General features: G+C 47.8%; 1 protein-coding gene across 7 annotated transcripts in view; it reads right to left on the reverse strand.

Moving 5' to 3' along the window:
- Nucleotides 1–14533: 14533 nt before the first annotated feature.
- Nucleotides 14534–19295, reverse strand: part of GRID2IP (Grid2 interacting protein) — a 59559-nt gene continuing 54797 nt past the window's right edge. For all 7 annotated transcript variants that reach the window (XM_059896218.1, XM_059896217.1, XM_059896223.1 and 4 more), the window contains 3 exons: nucleotides 19166–19284; nucleotides 18318–18482; nucleotides 14534–18083 (listed from right to left, as the gene is read on the reverse strand). In XM_059896218.1, coding sequence (XP_059752201.1) covers nucleotides 18012–18083; nucleotides 18318–18482; nucleotides 19166–19284 — 356 coding nt within the window. In that variant the 3' untranslated portion in view covers nucleotides 14534–18011. The remainder of the gene's footprint in view (nucleotides 18084–18317; nucleotides 18483–19165; nucleotides 19285–19295) is intronic.

Raw genomic sequence — 19295 nt, forward strand, 5'->3', positions numbered from 1 at the left:
AAAAGAAAATGTTAAACTATGATCATGAATTTTACCGTTTGTCTTTATATAGAGCCATGTCAGTTTTGAATGCAAATATCAGAGCATTTAACACGGGTGCGGAATCGCTGAAAGTGTAATTTGTATTTTATGGCTTGTGCATGGAGGGTGCCTGGAGTTGGCCAGAAGAGATGAACACAGGCCAGACCCAGGAAGGTCGGAAGGAGGAAAAAGGGGTCCCCAGGCACAGTGGAGGCCAAAGGAGCACATCTTTGGGCGTGGGATAATGGATGGGGCAGTGCCACTGCTCCAGTGAGCCAGGGTCTGCCCTGGACTTGGCTGGAGGACCAGGATGGGCCTGATGGCTGCTGGTTCCCTCGCCCTCCAGCTGAGCCTGCTGGGGCAGCGAGGTGCAACCTGGCACCTCCCCTTACCATCCTCTACCACCTCAACCCATGGCAGAGGGCAACACTCAAGCGTATTGCAACCTCGGTGCCAGGACACATGAGGTACCTGGATCAGGGGTGGACACGAGGCTTGCCCCTGCCAGGTTGGCCGCTAAAAGGTGGGACAGCCATCACCATGTCCTGCTCAGAGAAGCCGCAGGGCACACCAGCTCAACCCCACCCACTCTGACCCACATTGCACCTGCACCCTGGCCCCCACGTAAGCAGAAGATGCAGCGGTCACTGGGCAGGAGAAAGAGGAGGAGGCCAGGCTCCCAGGGCACAGGGCAGCAGGCACCCTGAGGGAGCAAGGAGCAGGTGCCAAGACTCCAAGTCTCCGTTGCGTGCGCCATTGTCTCATGGGACCTCACTTGCAAAACATAAACCCAAAGGTAAAATTATTAAGAGTTTGAAGAAGATGATGGTAGAGCATCATGCCTTGATTATGGGACCTTCTGTCCCTGTGAAAATGCATGAAGTCAGCCCTGCCAACAGATACCACAAACAACACTAAATCCTGAAAATGAAACATGCTTTTATTAATTTCACTGGCGCACTTCTGTAATGCTCATTTTTCCTACATTTTTTTCATTGAACACTCTTCAGCCACCTCTTCATAGGACGATGATTTTTTTGTATGTCTGTGTGTTGGGATTAACAACCTTAATAATGCAGAACATTGCCATTTTTTTGTATTTTTTATTGAGATGTAATTGACATATAACATTAGTTTCAGGTGTACGATGTAATGATTCAATATTTGTATATATTGCAAACGATCACCACAATAAATCTAGTTAACATCCATCACCATGCATAGTTACACATTTTTTTTCTTGTGATGAGAACTTTTAAGATCTACTCTCTCAGCAACTTTCAAATATACAAGACTCTATTATTATAAACGATAGTCACCATGCTACAGCTTGGTGTAGCATGTACATCTTCAGGACTTATTTATTTTATAACTGGAAATTTGACCTTTTGACCACCTTTATCCATTTTGCCTAGTCTCACCCCAACAATGATTCTGAAGTATTTTCTATAGAGAGAATAGAAAAATTATGTTTTCTCCAGCATGGTTAATTGAAAAATGTTTTTGATAGTTTGGAAACATTTCTTTCATCTTCTCAACTTGTTATTGGTAATATCATGGACATTATAAGGACAGTTGTCACATTCAGAAAACCTCAATCAAGTTATTTCATATAAAAGCTGCAAGTTTGGGGCTTCCCTGGTGGCGCAGTGGTTAAGAATCCGCCTGCCAATGCAGGGGACACGGGTTCGAGCCCTGGTCCCGGAAGATCCCACATGCACAGGAGCAACTAAGCTCATGCGCCCCAACTACTGAGCCTGAGCTCTAGAGCCCGTGAGCCACAACTACTGAAGCCCACGAGCCAAGAGCCTGTACTCCGCAACAAGAGAAGCCACCGCAATGAGAAGCCCAAGCACTGCAACGAAGAGTAGCCCCTGCTCGCCACAACTAGAGAAACCCCACGCGCAGCAAGGAAGACCCAACGCAGCCAAAAATAAATACACAAATTTATTAAAAAAGAAAAAAGCTCCAAGTTTTCAGGGCGTTTTCTAGTTTTCTTGTGCAAGGACTAATGTAATACTTTTTGGATTGACGACACTAATTAACTAGCTTGTTGGCACTTCTTGTATTTCATGGTTTTCATATACAAATTCATTGACACTTCCCTTAAGAGGGAAGCTTAATCCCCTCCCCCAACCTTGAATGTGAGCTGGATTTAGAGACTCACTTCTAACAAATAGAATACGACAGAGATGATGTCATATCACTTCCGAAACTAGGTCATAAAAGTTCTTCTTGCTTCCTCCTTTCTCTCTCATCACTCACTCTGAGAGAAGCCAGCTATAGGCCAGGAGGACACACAAGCAGACGTGAAGAGAGGATCACATGGTAAGAAACTGAGTCTCCTTGTAAACAGCCAGCAAGGAACTGGGGCCCGTTGCCAACAGCCGTGTGAGTGAACCATCTTGGAAGCAGTATCCCAGCCCCAGTCAAGCCTTTGGATGAATGCAATCTCGACTGATGTCTTAAGTGTAACTATTGGGGAAATGTAATTAAAAATAAAATCTCCTGCCAACCCAGTAAAACCTCTGCTCAAAATATAGCAAAGAATACAATAGTTTTGTTACTGAATAAGGATCAAACCAAACTGTGATGTGCATCACAGACGATCCACTAAAGAGATTTCGGACAGAAAGAAATCTTACCGTTTTATTAATACATAGCCAGGCAGACACAACTCGTTACATACATATGTATTGTCTTTGTCCAAAAGAAAAGAGAAAACTTATCTTTTCAACAAGCAAGAAGTTATAACTGTGAGCCAGGCACAGCGGCTAAACTCCCACACAGACAGGAAGACTTGGTGTTTGCATTTCAAAGAGACAGCTCCAAGACCCCCCGAGAAGGACAGTCCTAGGATGCAAAACTGGCAAGAGGCTTATTTAGCTTTTAAAAAGATTTACGTGCCTGAAAGAGACAGAGAAAGGAGTTAAGATGACAAGTTTTCTAAAAGAAATGCTGAAAAAAAAGGTGTGTTGCGGGGAGGGTGTTTTTCCCTTTTGGCACCAGGAAAATTGTAAACTTTTTAGACTTTTATTTACCTAATCTCATGATATTTCCTGAGCCTGAGGCACCCAGCTGAGCCACTCCCAAATTTCTGGCCTTGCAAAACACATATTCATTCCGAAATGAATATTTGCTGTTTTAAGATGCTAAGTTTTGGGGTAATTTGTTACCCAGTCACAGAAGACCAATGCTGGAGTGATACGTAAGGCATGCAGCTTCATCCAAAGACCCACGCGATGTTTGAGTTCCACCGGGGTTTGTGCTTCACACAGAGGTACAGAGGAACTGTGATCATTCTGTTTCACTGGATTTCCATGAACGCAAAAATGAATCACGTGTCCATAACTGTATACACTGGGTTATTGAGTCTATTGACACAGGAGGGATTTTCCATTTTTATGGAGCATCACTGAGAACCCAATTGTCCACTTACCATTTTACACTCTTACTGGTTGGAAGAACTTTTTGCACACTAGCTTCTGGCCCTCTATACTGCACACACTGTCTGTGCCCCACTACACCCAGAGATGCATCCCCAGCTGCAGAAGTGTGGTCAGGATCCAGCTGGCAGCTACAGAGAGCCTCCTCATCCAAGGTCACACCTCACCCAAGCCCATACCTGCTGCCGGAGAGTGAGATGGGGTGTCAAGGCCTGGCCATTTCACTTTGAAGAGGGACATGCTAGTGGACCACACTCAGTCTCAAACTCCCCATCGTGTGGCCGTGACTTTGTTGGGCCTGTGTCACCACTGACTTCTCCATCTTCCCAATCCTGCTTCCTCTCCTGCCCTCCACAGGTTCAGATTCCTAATAAACATCTCGTACCCCAAACCGTCTTGGTGGCATCTGCTTCTGGAGAACCCATCCCATGACAGTTGAAGGTGGGGGTCCAAGAAAGCAGGTGATTAGATCCTGGTTGGAAAACTAAGATCCCACAAGCTGCGCAGCACGGCACGGCCAAAAATAAAAAAAACACACACAAAAAACCCAAAGACAAAAAACAAAACAAATGTGGTGTTCCAAGGAGCCAAAGGGATGGGTCTCTAACAAGGATGCCAATCAGCTTACACCTGCCTTTCCTGCAGGCAGAGCTTTGTTGACACCACATGCTGAGAGCTTACTGAGTGCTTGATCTACCAGCATGGGATCCCACGTAATACTACAACCCACCGGAGGATCCACTCCTCAGCAAAGGAAGTAGGAAGTGGGCCCATGACCCCTTGAACCGTTGGTGATATCACACGCCACACCACCCAGAAGCTGCCATCTAGGGGTGACGTGATGGCACAGCCTGTGGAAGGTGCAGCTGAAATGCCAGCTCAAAGGCAGTGCTCGGCAAGATGCGGTGCCATCCCCCAGGATGGTGCGTGCCCTAAACCTCTGCCTGGCACTGTGTCCTCACAAGGAAGAATGCATGGACCTGGACACCAAGGGGTGGAAGCAGGGGTGGTCCCATGTATCATATCTGTTGCTGGGTAACGCATCACCCCCAAACTTAGCAGCTGAAAACAATGCACATTCGTTACCTCACTGTTTCCGTGGGTCAGGAATCTGGTTGCAGCTTGGCTGGGGGCCTCTGGTTCAGGAGCTCTGCGATCAAGGCATTGACCAGGGCTGTGGTCATCTCAAGGCTTGAGTGGAGGATGGCTGGGGACGATCAGCTTTCAGGCTCACTGATGTGGTTGATGGTAGGCCTTGGGCCCTCTCTGGCTGTTGGCAGGAGACATCTGTCCTTTGCCACGTGGGCCTCACCCTACTGCAGCTATACCATGGCAGTTGGCTTCCCTTAGAGCAAGTGGGCAAGAAAGCAAGAGAAGATGCTCAAGGCGGAAGCCACAGTCTTTTTATAACCTGATCTTGGAAGGGATATCCCATCACTTCTGCTGCCACAACTCTGGGCTCTGCAGGGCTAGAGTCCTGGTCCCCAAAGGGGGACACTTCCACCAAAGGACACAAAAGAATCCGATGGGATGGTAAGCCACAGCTGCTGCCTGGGCACTTTGGGCTTCTTATGTGCAGAGACCAACTGGCAAGAAGAGCCCCCACTTTGACAGGGAAATTGACCCTAATACCAAGAGGAGGTAGGCCTGCTGCTACTCCATAAAATTCGGGTCATCTACTCGGAGCCTCCTATAGCCCCTTGCACAATTATGACCGTAAATGAATGGGTACAGCAACCCCATCCTGAGAAGGGCATGTCCCTGGGAGATGAAGGTCTGGGTCACGCCCCCAGGTAAGCCATCAAAGCCAGCAGAGGTAGTAACTAAAGGTGAGGGGAGTCTAGAATGGAGGAAGGAGAAGATGGGTATCCCTCGCAGCTTTGAGGCTGCCTACAGTGACAATGGCTACGGTTCATCCTACTAACTTCCCTCTTCTAAGGAAAGCAAGAAGAAAGGCCGACTGAAATCCTGGAGGATCAGAACCCCCAAAATATGAGAGAGAGGGAGAGAGATGTGTGCGTACGAACAGCATGGGCTATGAAACCCAACGATGCACCACCAGGATCCCCTTGGAGGAGGAACTTCCCATGTAGCTGTGGAGAGCTTGGTCAGCCGAGCAGAGTGAGGTCAGGGTACAGCATCTGTAACTTCAGTCTGTCCATCCACTGGGAGCTGCTTCATCCAAGGTCATGCCCTTCCCAGGGCAGCCATACCCAGCCACTGAGCACAAAGGCTCTGCCCCTCAGCTCACAGAGGACACCCCCGTGGACAGACCTTGTTCCAGAGCTTCCACCTGGTCGGCTGAGGCTGTGTCAGGCCTGTGTTGAAGTTCACGTTCTCACTCCTTCCCCTCCCAGGCTTCGATCCCCAGTAAACTTCTAGCACCACAGGCTCTATCTCAATATCTGCCTCCAAAGAGCCCAACCTTTGACACGTGCTGTGGGACGTGTCTGTGTCATGATCTGACCTCTGGCCTTACACCTGCCCCAGGTGAATTGGCACAGGTATTCCTGGAAGCCATTCAGACACCGGGACAGCTAGCAGTCACGTAACTGGATGTGTACAGGATTGTGGGTCCTCTAAATGTGTCCCACTAAACCTAAACCGAATATGTCCCCAATGCAACTTCCCCTTAGCCAGACGACAAAAATGCCTGGGGTCTCTCCATGAACACTTAGAATGTGCGGGGGCGGGTAGAGTGGAGTCAGTGATCTTAACCAATTGTGGTTCAAGTATCTCACTTTTGCAAAATTTGCAAAAACACATGACCCTGGGAATGCATAATTAGAGCCCCTCCCAGGGCCTTCAAAGTAGCCTGTGCAAGTGAGGGGCCCTGGAGCTTAAGCTTCATTCACTTCATGGTAAGTAGCCTACCAACGTGTATTTTGTCCTGTCATTTAAAAAATATGTACTAGGGGCTTCCCTGGTGGCGCAGTGGTTAAGAATCTGCCTGCCAATGCAGGGGACACGGGTTTGAGCCCTGGTACGGGAAGATCCCACATGCCGCGGAGCAACTGGGCCCGTGTGCCACAACTGCTGAGCCTGTGCTCTAGAGCCCGCGAGCCACAACTACTGAAGCCCACGGGCCTAGAGCCCGTGCTCCGCAACAAGAGAAGCCAGCGCGATGAGAAGCCCACCGCAATGAAGAGCAGCCCCCGCTTGACGCAACTAGAGAAAGCTTGCGTGCAGCAACGAAGACCCAACACAGCCAAAAATAAATAAATAAAATAAATAAATTTATTTTTAAAAATGTACTATATATATGTATATATAGTAAAATTGCACCTTGTTTTTGAATAATTAAAAATTATAACCATTCTTCCACATCATTAACTCTTTCTGAACATCATCTTTCCATGGTACTTCTTAAACTTTTTTTCTTTTGTTTTTTTTTTGGCCGTGTCACAAGGCTTGTGGGATCCTAGTTCCCTGACCAGGGACCAAACCCATGCCCTTGGCAGTCCCAACCAGTGGACCGCCAGGGAATTCCCTTCTTAAATGTTTTTTAATATCCTTTTTGTAGTAAAAAGGAGTCCATGCTCATTATAGGAAATTTGAAAATATAAAAAGGTAAAAATAAGGGGGGGAAGTCACCCATAAGTCCAAACTCTAGAGCTGAAGCTCAGAGCAGATGTGGTATTGAGTAGGGGGGCCTCCCCACAATGATTCCCCAATTCCCAGGGGATATTTGGAGTTGCAGAGTCTTGCTGATTATGGCGCAAGATGGGGGAGGATTTGAACAATGTCTGAATTGCAGTGTCAGCAAATATAGACTTGTCTGGGAAGTCTGGAGGGGAAGCAATGGAAGCCCAGCTCCAGAAAATCCTGTGAGCCCATGAGGGGACTCCCTGTATGTGAAGAGTGAGTGGGGTTTGGCTGGTACTGGAACAGCCTCGTCATCACGTTGGAAGGTCTAGGTTGAGGGCCTGGGACAGCTGGACCACTGGAGTCTGTAATTGGGGTTCTAGACATTTTGCTCTGAGGTTGCATTGAAGGAGCAAAATCTGGGGAAGGGGTAGAGAAAGAAGCTCTCCACCTCTTTCCTTCACAATAGCCTGCCAAGGATGGTGTCCATGTGTGGTAAACCCCATGAGCCACGCCATCTGGTATGCATGTGCGTGTGTAGAGTCTCTCCCACCCAGAGTCTGGGCTGGGCCTGTGACTCACCTTACCCCATAGAATGAAGCAGAGTGATGCTGTGCTGGCTTCACACTATACTACAAAGCTACAGTAATCAAAACAGTATGCTAGTGGCACAAAAATAGAAAAATAGATCAACGGAACAGGATAGAGAGCCCAGAAATAAACCCACCACCTATGGCCAATTAATCTATGACAAAGGAGGCAAGAATATACAATGGAGAAAAGACAGTCTCTTCAGTAAGTAGTGCTGGGAAAATTGGACAGCTACGTGTGAAAGAATTAAATTAGAACATTCTGTAACACCATATACAAAACTAAACTCAAAATGTATTAAAGACCTAAATGTAAGACCGGTTACTATAAAACTCCTAGAGGAAAACATAGGCAGAACATTCTTTGACATAAATCACAGCAATATTTTTCCAGATCCATCTCCAAAAGTAAAGGAAATAAATAAAAAATAAGCAATTGGGACCTAATTAAACTTAAAATCTTTTGCACAGCAAAGGAAATCATTGACAAAACAAAGAAAACAACCTACTGAATGGGAGAAAATATTTGCAAATGATATGACTGATAAGGGATTAATATCCAACATACATAAACAGCTCATACAACTCAACATCAAAAAAACAAGCAACCAGGAACTTCCCTGGCGGTCCACTGGTTAAGACTTTGCCTTCCAATGCAGGGAGTGTGGGTTTGATCCCTGGTCGGGGAGCTAAGATCCCACATGTCTCATGGCCAGAAAACCCAAAAAACGTGAAATAGAAGCAATACTGTAACAAATTCAATAAAGACTTTAAAAATGGTCCATGTCAAAAAAATCTTAAAAACAAACAAACGAACAAACAAGCAATCCAATTTAAAAATGGGCAGAAGAACTGAACAGACATTTTCCCAAAGAGGAAATGCAGATGGCCAACAGTCACATGAAAAGATGTTCAACACTGTTAATCATCAGGGAAATACAAATCAAAACCACAGTTAGATATCACCTCACACATGTCAGAATGGCTATCATCAAACAAAACACAAATAACAAGTGTTGGAGAGGAAGGGGAGAAATGGGAACCCTCTAACACTGTTTGTGGGTATGTAAATTGGTTCAGCCACTGTGGAAAACAGTATGGAGGTTTCTCAAAAAACTAAAAATAGGACTACCATATGACCCAGCAATTCCACTCCTGGGCATATATCAGAAAAAAAAACAACAACACTAATTCCAAAAGATACATGCACCCCAGTGTTCACAGAAGCATTATGTACAATTGCCAAGATATGGAAGCAACCTGTGTCCATCAACAGATGAATGAACAAAGATGTGTCGTATATACACAATGGAATACTATTCAGCCATAAAAAAGAATGAAATTTTGCCATTTGCAGCAACATGGATGGACTTGGAGGACATTATGCTAAGTGAAATAAGTCAGACAGGGAATTCCCTGGTGGTCCAGTGGTTAGGACTCAGCACTTTCACTGCCAGCGTCCAGGTTCAATCCCTGGTCGAGGAACTAAGATCCCACAAACTGTGTGGCATGGCAAAAAAAAAAAAGCCAGACAGATAAGACAAATACTGTATGATATCACTTATATATGGAATCTAAAAACCCCAACAAACTAGTGAATATAACAAAAAAAGAAGCAGACTCACAGATATAGAGAACAAACTAGTGGTTACCAGTGGGGAGAGGAGGTGAGGTAGGGGAGTGGGAGGTCCAAATTATTGGGTGTAAGATAGGCTCAGGAATCTACTGAACAACAAGGGGAACATAGCCAATATTTCGTAATAACTGTAAATGGAAAGTAAACTTTAAATACTGTATAAAATTTTTTAAATTAAAAACAAATAAATAAATAAAAGCGAATGAAATATCTTTCTAGACACAGAAGAATGTCAAGAGCAATGAGAAAGCTTTGAAATCAAGCACAGAGGTTTTTCTGTGTATCTGATATATTCATGGTGGAGACATAACCTACTGTACTGGGTCAAATAATGCTCCCTCCCCTACTGCAAATTCTTGTCTACCAGGAACCACAGAGTGTGACATTATTTGGAAATAAGATCTTTGCAGATGTAATTAGTTAAGGTGAGGTCACATTGGATTAGGGTGGGTCCTAATCCAATGACTGGTGTTCTTATAAGAGAACACAGAGATGCAGACACACACACACACACACACACACACACACACACACACACCCTATCATGTGAAGACACTGACAGGCAGGGAAAACACTACGTGATGGTGGAGGATAGAGTGGGGCATCTATAAGCCAGGGAATGCCAAGGATTGCTGGTAACCTAATGACCACCAGAGGCTAGAAGGGAGGCAATGCTGCTGATGTGAGTTTGGACCTCTGCTCTTCCAAACTGTGAGAGAGTACACTTCTGTTATTTTAAGGCGCCCAGTTTGTGGTAGTTTGTTACAGCAGTCCTAGTAAATGAATACACCTACCTTTTACAACAGAATGCTTATTAGACTTACTGCTGACTTCTCAATATAAAAAATGGAAGTCAGAAACCAGTGGAATAACATCTTCAAATTGATGAGAAAATATAACTGTCAACCCAGAACTGTATATTCACTAAAACTGTCTTTCAAGAATGTGAGTAGTTACAAAGATATTTTCAGATGCAAAAACTGAAAGAATTTACTACCAACAGACCCTCACTACAAAAAAAATTCTAAAGTAAAAAATGTACTTGAGGAAGGATGAAAATGATCCCAAAAAGAAGGCGCAAGAAGCAAGACAGAATCACAATTCAGGATGTGAAGATAAGAATTCTGCAGGGGTGGAGACTTTGGGAGCCCCAGGGAAACACAAGAACTCAGCTGCCAGCCTTTCAGTAGGCAGAAGCTCTACAGCAAGGGGACAATGGGCCTGACTGTTTCCCAGGATGGAGTTTTCCACGAAGCACGAAAAGAAACTGACAAAAAAATGTCTCCTATACCGGCAATCCCTTACGACTCAGTAATTCATCTCCTGAACCAGCATTATTAGTGTCCATTTACACAGCATTTTTCAGAAATATCACTTGGTGCTTAGTGTAAGGAAAGGCTAATCAAGATTTTGCGATGAATTTCTTTTTTTTTGCGATGAATTTCTTGAGCAAATGAGAAATGGCTCTATATTCTTGATACAGGTGTAAATCTCCAATTTATTTTTGAGATTCTTAGATGGTTTTGGGTAACTAATATGTAACTTATGAAAACTGCAAGTATTTTGTATTTCAAATACTTCAACCTACTGATGAGTGTAAAAATATCAGACTACTCAATATTTGGGACCACTTATTGGCAACCGTCGCAAAACAAATTGATTTGTATAGTGAGATGTTGCCAAATTGTGTAAATATTTACATACAGCATATACCTGTGTATTTTAGCAATGACTGGGGTCCCGTCACTTCCTTTTCTTCTTCCATAAGTGAAAAAGATTCAGAGCACATGACCACTTTTCATTCTTAGAAACAAATGCATAAAACGATCTTTTATCAGAGCAGTAGAAAGTTAAACACTGGAAGTACCCAAATACTTTGAGAAAGCTGTCCTCTTTTCATCTCTCCCTCCATTTTGGGTATAGTATGTGTGTATCTTTATTGGTACACACAGGCTAGGCTTTGTGAGCTTTTTTTTTTTTTTTTTGGTTAAAAAATCATGGCTTGTTGGCTCATAATGACATAGTCATACCTAAGAGATTTGTAATTTCTTTTCACTCTTTTCTTGAGCTTATGAGATAGAGTTTCAGTTCTAAGTAAGCATCATCCAAACCTTCTGTACACATTTCAGTTTGCTGTGTAATATAATGACATGAAATCGTACTCCTTTTTCTCTTCTTGTTTCTTTTTGCATGTAAGTCTGTTGTGAAAATGTAAATCTCTGAATGGGTATGAGGTTAGATCTGAGATTTATTTCTGCGCATTATGTGTCTGAGTCCATGATTTCTCAGAAGGACTATGTGTGTATATATACACACATGCACATATACACTTTTGAATAATATGAAATTATTTGAAGAGAACAACTTTCTGCAAATGCCTTCACCAGTCAGGATTAATGATTGCTTAAAGACCCTGACCACCTGAGGCTAACTTTCTCATGAAGTAGATTCAATGGCTGATAACAGACCCTTAGAAACGGCCAAACAGATGAAATGGCTCAAACTGGCAGGAAGTCTGGGCTTTCTCCTGGGGTTCCCCTCCTCACGGAGCTTCTGTGGGAATCCCTGAAGGATGTGGCCATGTGCTGGAAATCTGTTCTGGTAGCAGCCTGACACCTCGGCCCAGCTTTTACACTCAGAGCCACTACTTCTGCCCAGGCTATTTGTGTTCCCTGAATCAATTCCCTCCTGACACATACAAGTCCTGCCAACACAAATCAGGTCACCTGATGGTGGTGTCTGCCTAAAGCTCAGAGGGGGAGGGCAGTGCTGCCAGGTTGACGCTCTAATCCCACATCAGGGCCTCTCCCCACAGGGCCCAAGCTTACCTCCCGCTACTGGGGGAGTTCCCAGCTCCTCCCTCGAGGGCTCTCCTCTTCCTCAACCTCCAATCCTTCCAGTTCCTAGATGTTGGACTTTGGGGTCATCCATTTCCTTCTGCGGAAACCCCCCACTAACCCCACATGGTCCAAGAACACACCATCAGTGCTTTTATTCAGTGCTGGGGACATCAGGAATCCAGTTAACATCTCTCTAGAGAAAATATTTTCCCTCCCTTTTAGGGCACTATCAAGATAAAGATTTTGCTAATTTGCACAACCAACAGACCCTTAAGCCAATGGTCTATGCCATAGCACTTGGTTTCCTGGTGACGTCACAGTTTCCCCGCAGAACACTGCGTGGGTCCTGCCTGCCTGTGACTAAACGGCCCATCATCTGGGTGAATTTCCTAAAACAAAGAGCATCTTCAAAATAAGGTAATCAGCATCTTTCCATCCAGAAACCAGAACGGCCAACTAGCTTCAAACACAGCTCCCTTGCTAACATCTAAAAGTGAATCAAGTCCCCTTTTAGGGGGTACCCAACTATACCCCAGGGTAGTCTGAATGAGTCAACTGGCAGAAATGTTTCATTTCAGGGGCTGCAAACTCACAGCTGGGCTCCATCTGGCTCACAGAAATGTTTTCTTTGGCTCATAATTGATCATCTTCCTTAAAGTTTTGAATTGGTTGCCCACATTTCATTAGGACATTTGAAATAGAAATCTGGATTTCTAGCTTCCTTTGCGAAAGCCTGAAGATCAGGCATCCCAAGGTGTGCCTTCTCACATGGAGGTCCACTGACTAGAGGGTGCAGCCGGGCCCCCGCAGACACGGCATCTGCTCTCCAGCCCTCCCTATTGTCTCTCCCTGTCCCTCCATGTCAGTTACCTGTCATCCTTGGTCCTGTGTAGTTGTTTTCTTACACCACCCTCTTCATAAGTCTGCATTCCTTGTCCAGCCTCTGTGGACATTCCATCTGCAACCCTTGCCTTAGGGCTTTGGATACACGTGGCCAAACTGTTTCATAGAAAGGAGCCATTCATTTTCTTGAGCAACTTGGTCGCCCTCACCTTTGTGTTATTTGTTTGATTTAACAGGCAATTATTGAACCTTGCTGTATGCAAAGGCTAGAAGCAGATGGGTCAATGGGAAATCAGGCTGATGGATGGGTTATCAGTGAGTAGACACCTACTAGCTGAAGCCTGGGTGTGTGAGAATTTGCCAAGGGAGGGCAAACAGTGCCCAGCGCTGCTTAAATAAAGGTCAATGAAGATAAGGACAACTAGAGCTTCCTGTGGTTTCCTGTCGGGGCGATAGCAGGTTCAGGGGAGTGACAGGAGAGAAAGCCAGGCTGCTGTGTGCTGAGAGGTGAGTGGATGGTGAGGATGCAGAGGCAGCAAGTGTAGACAACAGCTCTGAAAAATTTGGTCTAAAGGAGGGAGTGAGATGGCACGAGTCTAGACTGTTCTTTGAGGGTTTCAGGTAGAGGGATGTTTATTGGTGAAGGGGAAAGAGCCAGTGGAAAATGATTTGTGGTCACACGTGCATTGGGAACCCCCTGAGAGCTTGGGGAGGCAGGGATATGGGACAAAGAATTAGCTCCGAATTGCAGTTGAGAGCAATGCCTGAACATCATGGGATGAAGATGAGGGCAGGTACATAGAAGTTTGCAGATGCGGGGGAGAAGGTGAGTAAATCCTGCTTGATTGAAGCCTTTCTCTTTGGAACATCAGCTGAATCCAGAGATCTCTTGAGGCCTCCTTGGAACTAGCACTATTATATCCTTGGCACCTGGTAAGAAGGTGGTATGAGCTGAATTGTGTCCCCCTCCCCAAATTCATATGCAGAAGTCCCAGCCCTCAGTACCTCAGAAGGTGACTGCATTTGGAGATGGGGTCTTTGAGGAGATATTTAAGGTTAAATGATGTCATAAGGATGGGGCTCTAATCCACTAGGACTGGTGTCATTACGAGAAGAGACGCCAGTGATGCACAGAGAAAAGGCAACATGAGGACACAGCGAGAAGCGGCAGTCTGCAAGCCAAGGAGAGCAGCCTCAGGAGGAACCCAACCTGCTGACACATTGATCTTGGACTTCCAGCCTCCAGGGCTGTGAGGGGATAAATTCCTGTTGTTTAAGCCACTTAGTCTATGGTATTTTGTTATGGTAGCCTAAGCAGACTAACACAGGGAGGAATAGAAGGGGGTGAGAAAAGAGGTAACGGCTTTCTTTATGTCGAAGTCACCAGCATCTGTGGCCCTTGGAATGCTGATAGACATTTTTAAAAATCATGTTAAGCAAAACAAAGAAGATATTTCCACTAAGAGGATGGGCTTTGGATTTAGACACACTTGATTTTCTATCAAGCAAGTCACATAACCTTCCTGAGTTTTAGACTTTTTATTTGTAAAAAGGAGATAACAAAACCCACCTCAGAGGGTCACTGTGAAAGTAAAATGAAATATGTAAAATCATGGAGCACACTACCTAGTAAACATTAACTGATTGTTAGGAAAGGCGGTGTGTAATTGGGCTATGCTATTTTATTAGTATCATTGAGAGAGAAATACATTCCTGCTTGTCACACCCTGTCATTTGGTGAGGAATGGGGGCGGAGGGTATGGCGCACATATTGGCTCACATATAGGGTTTCGTACTGACTTGGGTGTAGAATCACCATGAAATAGAACCCTGGGAAACCAAACTCAGAGAGGCTGACGCATAAGATTATCTGCACCCAGCACTGTGCCTGGCACATGGTAGGCGGTCAAATAGTATTGGCGAATGCATTTATGAATGAAGAGAATGCACTGAGAATGTTAAAAGACTGAACATCTATAACGATCTGTTGATGAGTGTGTTAGTCAACCCTCTTCATGTTGCAAGTGACAGAAACCCATTCAAACCAGCCTAAGCCAAAAAATTAAAAGAAATTAAAAAAATTCACAAGTGGTGGCGGAATTTGTTGGCTTGGAAACTGAAAAGTTGGGATGTCTGCTTCAGGCACAGTTGGATCCAGGGACAAAGAGATGGCTGGAGTGGTCTTGTCTCCTTTTCTTCTGTATTGGTTTTACACCCAGGCAGGTGCCCTCCACGTGGTAGTCCTGGCAGCTCCTTCCAGGATTCCACCCTCTTTACACCCAACAATTCATCCAGAAGTAAGGAGCCTCCTTTTCCAAACACTTCAAACTTGAGTCTTGAATTGACTCTGAGCCACCCAACCAGAGTCACAAGATCATCCTTAATCCAATCAGCAACACTCCAAGGCCTGGGAGCAGAGGAGGGATAATTTCCCAAAGGAAAAACAGGGAGCTTTCCCCAGCAGAAGGGAGACTGGTTGCTAGGCAGGCACAGGCACAGACCACTGCTGCCCATGGACTTAGCGTATCTGGAGAGAAGTCAGGTAACTCATGGGTGACTAGGTAAGAGAGAATGAAAAGCATGGCACCTGCAGGACACATGAAGATGAGTAATCAGAGCTGTGCTGGGTCCAGGGAGGACCGGGGCCACTGAGGATTTTAAGGAGGCTGGGATGTGCACCAGGGTGCCTGGCCACGGAGGTACGTGGTACACTGATGGCAACAATGGCCCTGACTCTCTACCTGACCCTGAATCCACACCGTCTGCCATGTAGTTTTGCAGCATCTCTCATCAAGAGGGGAGCCTATTTCCCCTCTCCTAGAATCTGGGCTGGACTTGTCACTTGCTTTGACAATATAATGTGGCGGAAGGGATGGTGTGACAGTTCTGAGGTTAGGCTTCCAGGGGTCTTCTGTGTCTTTGCTTGTTCTCTTAGGCCCCTGACCTTACCATGTGAACTGTCCTGGCTATTTGGCTGGAGGATGAGAGACCACATGAAGCCATCTCAACTGTCCCAGCCAAGGCCCCAGGCATGGAAAGAGCCCTGCATGACTAGCAAAGCTGCTCAGCTGACCCACAGAAGACTATAGTCACACAGGTGAGTCCACTGAACTCAGCTCGGATCAGAACTGCCCAGCAGGACCCATGGACTCAAGAGCAGTAGTGGCTGCCGTTTTAAGTCACTGAGTTTTGGGACAGTTTGTTACACAGCATTGTGTGGGAAATGGGTAACAGTTACAAGGCATTATAGGGAGAAAACCCAGCTAGCGATTGGCTTGCCAACCTCAGTCCCCTGGCGTGGGGCTGGATCTACCTGGAGAGGGTGTGTGTTTCTAATTTGCGGGAAAATGCCATACAGGACACCTGGGCCTGGAGGGTCGTGCCTAGTCATAGCCTGGTGGAGTCTACAGTCTCTACGGATCTCACACCAGGATTTTAATGGACCTTCTGACATGTTTCTCATAGACAAAGGCTTTGGGAAGTTATGGAAATTATCCAGCTTGAGCTGCTGGGGAGAAATGCCCTCCACTAGCCAAATTTGGGTTCATTTCCCCCACGTGAATTACACAATTTGATTTAGATATTTTTATATGGTGGCTGTGAGTGGGGAACAAGGGAAGAACATACATGGACTCAACGAGGGGCCTGTGGGAGACTGGGTAGAACTGGATGGGTCCCGAATACTGTCCAGGAGAACACCAGCTATTCAATCATAGTGTGGGGGGGAAAAATCCAAAAGATGGTTTCTAAAGCCCATTTCAGACTTCTCTGGAAGAAAGTTAAGGGAAGAGGTAACGGGAAGCTGCCTGATCCAGGATTTGTCGATTGGAGAATGGAAAGGATGAAACAAAGAAAGGAAAGGACGCCCCCAGCGTCCCCCGGCTCCCAGCATCCAGGCAGCTCCCTCCTCTATCCCCCGTCCTCACCGGGGGCTCCAGACACACACGTAAAACAGACTCTGGGATCCCAAATATGTCCCAGGTGGTGTTACTGCCTCTAAGCCTGCTCTGCTCACATGGCCTGTTCCAGGGACCATCATCATCGCCACCCACCCAGGTGAGAAACCTGGCAGCCGGCCACCAAGTCCTGCTCATCCATCACCTGAACATCTCTCTGTTCTCTCTGCCCCACCGCGACATCCCCCCTCCCACTCCCAGACTCCTCACTTCCAAGTGACCACTTCTAAACTGGATCTAAGTTTGTCTGCTGGGTGAAAACTTCAATTCTGCAGTCTGACATAGTCTTCCTAATGCTTTCCTGTGTCTCTGCCCAGCTTCTCTCCTGCCTGCCTCCTCTGCAGCCAGCTGAGGTTTCTTCTGGCTTCCAACACCCAGGCTAGGTGCGCACCCACCCCCCTCCCCCAGGTCCCTGTACTTGGGTCTCTCCTTCCAGCCTGCCTGCCTTCTTCCAAGCAGCCCAGGAGGCCCTGGGCTGGGTGAGAGACCTCCAGGCCTTATCGTGCTCACTGGTGCGGCATGTTCAAGGGCGTCTGCCTCCTTCTCCACAGTCTAAGGTCTGCGGGGTCCGTGCTCCGCGAGGGCGTCCCCTGGGCCCACTCGGAGCAGGCTCAGGAGAGGTTCAGACGGCCTTCCTTGGGGCCGGGCACCCTCTGGCCAAGACACCGCCCTAGTGCCGCAGCCAGTTCGGAATCCACCGGCTGGTGGCAGCGGCCCCTCCCCGGGACCCCGATGTCCTGAGGGCGTGCACAGCCAGCCCTTGCTGGAAGGCCCGGGAGCGGGGCGGGGGCGGGAGTGGGGCGGAGAAGGGGGGGCGGACAAGGCGCGGGAAGCCGGCGGGACCTGGCGGCGGGTGGTTCACGCGTCCCGGGGAGTCGGCGTGCCGGCTCCGGCCCCGCGCTCCCAACCCTCGGAGCCCCCGGCTCGGCCCCGAGAAGGGGTCCCCGCACCTTCGAGGGCGGCCGGAGCTCGACGGCTGAGCTAGCTGGAGATGCGCGCGTGGCTGGGCCCCACTCCCGCACCCGGGCCGCTCCGAGCCACGCCGGCGGCGTGCGCTCCGCGCTCGGGCCGCCGAGGACGCGAGGCCGCCGCCGTCACCAGGAGAGGGGCGAAACCATCCCAGAGCCGCGCGTGCCCTCCCCAGCCTGCAGGTCGCCGAGCGCTCGCTGGGGAGGGAAGAGCACGTGGGGACGGGGTTGGTCAGTGGTCCCGGGACACCCCCCTCCCTGCGTCGTCTCCCCCCACCCCCTCCCTCGCCGGGGCAGAGACCTCATGGCTCCGCCCCACTGGGGGAGCGTGTCACTCGCTAGGGGCCCTTTCCCACCCCGGGCTTCACAGAGGAACCCCCTCGCTGGACCTATGGCCCTGCCCTCTCCTCAGGGCCTCCCACCGTGGCTCACCTCGAACTTGCTCATGAACTCCGCAAAGATGCCGAAAAAAGCCTCGGAAGTGGTGGCTTTGGAATCTTCACCGAAGAAAGCCAGCGCCTTGCCCAGCTCATCCATGGCCTCCCGCTGCAGCCCGTCCAGCGCCCGCAGCACCGGCTGGGCTGTCTCCAGGAAGGACTGATGGGCCTCTGTTAAGGAAACTGCCCCAGGTCCCTGGGGCAGGTCCCCGGGCAGTGACCCAAACAGCGACCGCTCCAGTCTACCCCAGGCCCTTTGCTCACCTGGGCACCATGCCCTGGTCAGAGGCTCCAGTCCCTTTGCCCCCTGCCCTCCAAGCTCATCCTGACACCTGCCACATCCAGTCCAGCCTTAGGCCTTTCACTTGCTCCTCTCTCTGTGGGGCAGCTCTCTCTTCCCTCCTGGCTCTGCTCAGATGCTACCACCCTCTCTTCCCCAACCATCCACTTAGAGTGGCCCTCTTTCTCTGTTTCTCTCTTTTTCTATAGCAGTTGTTGCTGTCTGTGCTCAGTCAGAATATTCCCCTCTCCTGACTGCCTTTGGCTGGCCAGGCCTGACAAGTCTGACAAGCCTCTCCCTGTATCTTGTGACTTAAGCCTGGACTCTGCCACCCCCGAGGACAGAGGGGCAATGTAGCCAATCAAAAGAGCTCCTTCTCAGTTACACACAGACTTGACATAAGCACTTAGATTCTAAATGACCTAAGACGGACCCCCTTCCAGAACCCCTGGACCCACAGCATCCTCTGCCCAGAATCTCTGCTGGCCACTGGAGCTACAGCCAGCTCTACCTGACCCCCCCACCCCCCCACCAGGGTCCACTGTGGCACTGGGACAGGATACCGCCATGACCACGGCAAACTTGTCCTCACTGGCGGGGGACATGCTCTGGCAGGCGGCCTGTATCTCACTGATGGTGCCATGGAGGTCAGCCAGGTCACCGGTCAGGGCCCGTTGGTTCACTGTAGGGAAG

Source organism: Balaenoptera ricei, chromosome 15, assembly GCF_028023285.1.
Source record: "Balaenoptera ricei isolate mBalRic1 chromosome 15, mBalRic1.hap2, whole genome shotgun sequence".
NCBI lineage: Eukaryota > Metazoa > Chordata > Mammalia > Artiodactyla > Balaenopteridae > Balaenoptera > Balaenoptera ricei.